General features: G+C 49.9%; 1 protein-coding gene across 5 annotated transcripts in view; it reads right to left on the bottom strand.

Moving 5' to 3' along the window:
* Positions 1 to 2,254: 2,254 nt before the first annotated feature.
* Positions 2,255 to 6,000, bottom strand: part of WBP1L (WW domain binding protein 1 like) — a 60,375-nt gene continuing 56,629 nt past the window's right edge. For all 5 annotated transcript variants that reach the window (XM_072870949.1, XM_072870952.1, XM_072870950.1 and 2 more), the window contains one exon: positions 2,255 to 4,585. In XM_072870949.1, the coding sequence (XP_072727050.1) occupies positions 3,846 to 4,585 (740 nt within the window). In that variant the 3' untranslated portion in view covers positions 2,255 to 3,845. The remainder of the gene's footprint in view (positions 4,586 to 6,000) is intronic.

Raw genomic sequence — 6,000 nt, 5'->3', positions numbered from 1 at the left:
GAGGGTGAGCAAGGGCCGGGAGGCAGCAGGCTCTGGGGAGAGGCAAGGGGAGTTTATTCACCAGAGCGGGACCACGTCCCGGCTCCCTGCCAAGCTCTGCCGGGAGTGGGTCACTGCGGGACGAGCCCAGCCGGGGCGTGCGGAGGAGAAGAGGATATTTGGCTGTGGGAGCCGGGGCTGCGCAGGGCAGAAAGCGAGCACGGCCCAGGCTCTTGCCGCTGATGCATGTCCCCGGGTGGCAAGGGGTGCCTGGGGAGCCCAAAGCTCCCATCGCCCTGCGGCACAGCCTCATGCTTTCAGCAGAGCCTGCTAATTTTGCTTCTGTCCCGGAGGCTTGCTCAGGTTACCTGCCCCAGGAAGTTTTCAATGACTATGTGAAACGCAGAAGCTTAACTGCACCTCAGCTTTCCTTAGCCTCGAGTTAGGCAGGTACAAGCTCTGAAAGCAGGCTGCCAGCAAACACCAAGACACACGATTCCGTCCTCCTCCTCCATCTTCAGCCAACACCCATCTCCTGGGTTGTACAAACACACGACGATATGCTCCAGGAAAATCACACGGGTGTTCCCAGAAGGGGAGTTTGCACTGTCGGAGCCGAAGAGTCCCTCGGGAACACCGAGGCGATGCTGCAGTACTCACCGGTCCCAGGAACCCCCACTGTGCCCGGGGGACCCTCTCGCTGAGCCACTGCGCGGTGCTCTGCAGCGCCTGTCCCCAGGCGACAAACCCCAAGCCCGCCAGGACGCCCGCTGGGTCCTTGCCCTCAGAGCCAATTTCAGCGGCCAAAAACGTGCCACGTAAGCAGCACCGCACTGCCACAGACTCTAGCAAAAATAGACTTCAAGTATTATTGGCATCAACACTTAAGGCACATTGTAAAGAAAAACACTGAGCAGTGGATTGACACTAATTTGCTCTCAATTGTGCTGCACTGTTTGCAACTCAATTTTGAAACAACATATTCTCACATCTCCCAGACAATACTCACCCCTTATAGCTGGAAATGGGTGTTTTTTGGTGCTCCAGTGTTACAGATGCACACCTGCCCGTGTCCTCACATCTCCAGCATTTTACACCCACAGCATGCATCCAGAGAAGAGCTCTGTTTGGGCCGTGTTGGCTTTCTCCAAAGGGATACACATGAGGATCAAGCACCTTTCTAAAGTTCCAGAGCTGGAGCTTTGGGAGTCCTCTGCCTGCCTGTGCTTTTTGCCCTGAAGAGGCACCAGCCGGGATGTCTCTGAGGAGCTCACCTGCCCAGTGTCCTGCCCTGCACCACTTCTCCTTCCCACACCAGCTGCCCCTGGTCCAGGTCTAAAAGCCTGAAGCACTGAGAGCTACACTGATAGTCCTGCTCCTCCTCAGGCACACGTGAGCTTAAGAGACACGGTCTGTGCCCTGTTTGTACGCCTTTGCAGTCTTTAAAAGCCTGAAAAACCTCCAGGAGTCATAAAACAGGCACACCACTGTGTCTTCCTGACTTTTTAAGATTAGAAACATCAGCTTGGCTTACTGGTACTCACCTCTATGTCCAGAGATGATGGGGGAGCGTTCTCCCTCCCTTAGTGGGACAGCAGGAAAGACAGCACAGAGATTTTTGTCTTATGCCAACAGAAATGTTGGCAGAGGGTACCGCACTGGCACAGGGCCGTCCCCAGGATTTACGGCAGTAAAACCCCACTCCGTAAGGACCGATGTGCTTTTTTAGCTTCCTCTGTGGTGCGAGGAACAAAGCCAGGTGCCAATACGTACAGAATTCCTAGGGGTGGCACTGGGGATCTTTAATTCTCTTCTCAAAAGATACACATGGTTGGTGAACACAGCTGGAAGCGACCAGTCCCCAGGTGGCCACTGTGCACAGCAGAGCCAGCCCGGCTCCAGGGCACGCACAGCCTCTCTGTTAGCACTCGGGCTCCAGGCATCCAGGAACAAGATCTCCTGAATCCAAATCAAAGTCCTCCATTCTTAAAAGCACCCTAAGACACAAACTGAAGAGCCGCCTTCTTCAGCTGTTCTGATGGAAGAGAAAGGCTGTGACGGGCAAAGGAGTGAGATTCTCCTAAACCTTGTGAGGTAAAAGTGCTCTCCTCAAGCGTGTGGGTAAAATACTGACATAAGCACCACTTGTCTTGCTCTGTCATCTGTATCCAGCACAGTGCTACGTATGTCCAGTTAAAAAAAACAAAACCAAACCACAAACTAAAGACAAATCTTGTTCTTAACTCAGAAAATGATGCACATAGACATGGGCAAGTTATCAGAAAAGGCATTATATTTTGGTTTCCACCTTATTTAAAACTGATTTTGGTTTTCAATCAATCAAATCTGAATATGTCTGAGTTCAGTTTTCAATTTTTTTTTCCCCCGTAACAGCAATGATCTGGACGACCACAATTATAAAAGGGATGGGAAGAAAACCCGAGAACAAGAGAGCAAGATACATAGTCTCAACTGTGCTCTCTTCCACACCAGCACTCTAGGGAATGTCAGTTTCAGCTCTTTGTTTTTTTTTTTTTTTTTTCCTTCAGGTTGTTACTAACAAAATCTCTACCGTTTATTAAAGCAAAGCTACAGTAAATTTTCTTGCAGTCTTACAGCAGGTTTTCATATTACCAGTAGGACTCGCATGCATGGATTGCAGTCACACACACACGCTCACAGACATTATACAGTAGCCAGTTGCCACCATTTAAAAAAAAAAAAAGAAAAAAGAAAAAGAAAACAGACATTCATTTCTTTTAAGTGGTCAACATTAGAATCGCACCAAGCTTTTGGATAAAAAAAAAATACTGCACAGGTCTTCCACATCTACATGGTAAGTCATCCCTTCGCAATGGACGGAGCTCTCGTCTCCATTTGTTCAACATGCATCACTGAAGCTTGAAGGCACGCTGGCCAAAGAGAGCCCTGTTCTTTTTTTGTCATCTTAACTCAAGTGTGCTGCTCTCGGGGTGCGAAAAAAGGGAAAAAATAAAGCCAATCCCTTTTGCAGCACACCGGGAAAAGGTCATTCGGAGACCACAGTACTTGGAAGGCAGCCCAGCTGCCTGGATTCTACTTCTAACTGTGCTCTTGGAGGCATTGAAGGAATACACTTGTCTTTAAAAATGACATATAAAGGCAAATTTCTGCAAACCCTTTCTTTTCAAACTGCTTACGGTAGACTAACACTCCTTCTGGAAGAAACTGGTCCTTCAGTCACCAGCTTCAAGTGGGAAATTTCCTACCTGCTGTCTTAAACACTGAAGCACCAGAGATTATAGGGCTGATGTGTTCAGGCATTCATCAGCTTCAGGAAAACTTAACACAAAAAAAAAAAAAGAAAAAGAAAGAAAAGAAATCCCCAATGCCTCAAGAGCACTATATCAAACCAGAACTCTTGGGCTACTGACTGCCGGCACTGTCAGAAGCTGCTTGCTTCTGGGAAGACACCTGGAGGTTGTTGAAGCCTTACGGTGATTTTGTATCCTCCCAGGGTGAGATTTGCTGAGCTTTACTGATTGCGAGATAAAGCAGTGTTTTGGAAAACTAAAACCAACAAACTCGTAATAACCATCACCAAAATCACCATTGGAAAAGTTCCATTTGTTAGAAGGTCTCATTGAGAAACATCAGTCCCTCCCTCCCGGAGCAGGACGGACACGATTAACAAAACCCAGAGTGACCCGTCCCCCACAAGCCGGGCCTTCGGAGACTAGTCCCCAAATTATATTGGAGGGGGAGAAAGAAAAATAAACTAAAAAAAGAAGGTTGTATCACCTTTTCCTCCTGTTAAAGTTTTAATCCTCTTATTCCACTTTTATTTCTTTGTTTTTTCCCCCGATTCTCTCTTCCACTCTGCCACCTTAGCTGGGGGAGTTATTGGTACGAGAGTTTGGAGAGTCCTGCTCATTTATTGTGTTCAAGAGTACACACACCGGCTGCCGGGGAAGGTGGTGGTGGCTGTGTTCACGGTGCTGCTCTTCCGTGGCATGGAAAAGCCCTTCCTCCTCGTCCCTGTGGGGGCGGCCGCTGCAGCTGTCGCAGAAGTCCAGGGGCCCGTCCAGAGCATCATCAATGAGCCCATCAAACTCCTTGAGGTCGTCATCATGATGGCCCCGGTTGCATACGCAGACTTCGATGCCCGAGTCGCCGGTGAAACGGCGCTGCCTGCCCGGCGTCTTGTCCTTCGCGTCGGGAATGGCGCTGCTCTGCTCTAAGCTCTCAGAGCTGTAACCTTTTAGCAGTTCCTCCTTGCACTCCGTATCCTTATCGGGACCGGCCCTCTCCACTAGCTCGGCTCCCATGGTTGTACCGCCGGGCTCGACGCTTTGCATTTTGGCCACTGCTCGCTCAACCAGCGTGGTGGTGGAGGGCTCGGGGTCCCCAAGGCTGGGGGACCCAGTGTTGTCAGTACTGCTGTTATTGCCAGTGGGTGCTGCTGAGCTGCTCTGTGCTGGCTGCAGGTTTCTCGGCGTGTCCGGGATTGTGCTACTGCTGCCTGCTGGGACGCACTGCTGATGTAAGGCACTGTACGGTGGGGGGGGTGTCGGTGGTCGGTTCACCACTTCCTCATAGGGAGGTAGTAAATAATTTGGCAAAAAACCTAAAAATGGGAGGCAAGGAGAAGAAGTTATTTCATTAACAGCTTATCTCAGGAAACGAGCCATTAACACAGGTTGGTACATCATTTGTCATCTACCAGCACCTTCCCACCAAACAGCTCAACGGGCTTTACAAGAAGTGCCAAAACTTGGCCCAAATGAGACGTCATGTTTTAGAGAAGCAGCAATCGCGGCACAGGAGGGCACCGTTACAGGAGGAGATGGACACAGTTGGGAACAGCAGCCTGATCTCCCTGCTCTCAAGTCTATGCTTAGGGCCACCAGGTGAACCTCCCCCCACCGCCCTGTACCCCAATACAGCCCCATAAACCGCACCAAGGGATGGCCTGCATTGGCTGGAGGGAACAACCTGGGAGATAACTCGCCAGCCCTCTCCAACACTGGCTTCTCAGCTGAGTTTCCACTTTCAAGAGCAAAGATTTAATCTCACAAAGCTTTGTGCAAATATGAAGAGACATGAGCAGTTACAAGGAACTTAGGATCCTGGCTTTTGGTTGTTGTTTTAGTGCTGGATTCAGTTTTTCTGGTGCAGTCAGAATAAATTGGCAGTACTGGCAAGAGAGTTTGGTTTATTGTACTTACAGCCCCTCAAATCTATGAGAGATTTTGTTTATTTCTTAAGAGACAACAAAATAGTCTATATAGACAGAACGGACTTAAATACTGGAAACATTTAAAGAGAGCACTGCAGTCTTCCATGTGCAATTGTGTATCCCTGGGGCTGGGGAGGAAAGCGCTGCTGGGGATTATTTCTGAGGTGGCTGCAAGAGACAAGCAAGTTCATACATGCAATTCAACAGTCCATTACAGGAAACTCAGTTGTGATACCTCCAGTCAAAAGGCCGAGACTCGCTGTTCTAGCACAGCGTAGCAGGGCACGAAGGAGAGAACAAAGCAATTGTACTTTCCCTGAGCCATGGGCAACAGCTCCTTTGTGCAAACTCCTAGGGCTGCTCACCAGCAGCGTAGTCTGGGAACCACAGCACAGGGCGGGAACCAGCATGGTCCCTGCTGAGGCACCACTTCCACCCAGTTTGTGTGACCAGATTTCGTCAAGTCACTTCCCACATCTCAGTCCCACCAGCAGCAAGTGTAGGCTGGAAAGGAGGAGCATCCATAAAGTCCTGAACGTGTTATTTTAAGAACCTTCCCAGAAAAGCACCCAGGGAATCACTGCACTCACAAAGCCAAATCAAGGGTGGGTGTGAAGGTGCTGTAGCTGGTGTGGTTCAAGTCCATACTCAAGGGGGCTCAAATACATCCAGCAGCTGGAATACGTCACCTCCTCCCTACAAGCCAAGGTTAGGCAGCAAAACTGCCCCCTGCCTCTTGCTGAGCCCAACCACTGCTCCCCACTTCCACCCAACATGGGAAACTCACTGCTGCCCTGCTCCCC

The sequence above is a fragment of the Ciconia boyciana genome, chromosome 8 (assembly GCF_034638445.1).
Source record: "Ciconia boyciana chromosome 8, ASM3463844v1, whole genome shotgun sequence".
NCBI lineage: Eukaryota > Metazoa > Chordata > Aves > Ciconiiformes > Ciconiidae > Ciconia > Ciconia boyciana.
The sequence above is the reverse complement of the archived record's forward strand: the minus strand, read 5'-3'. Positions and strand labels throughout refer to the sequence as shown.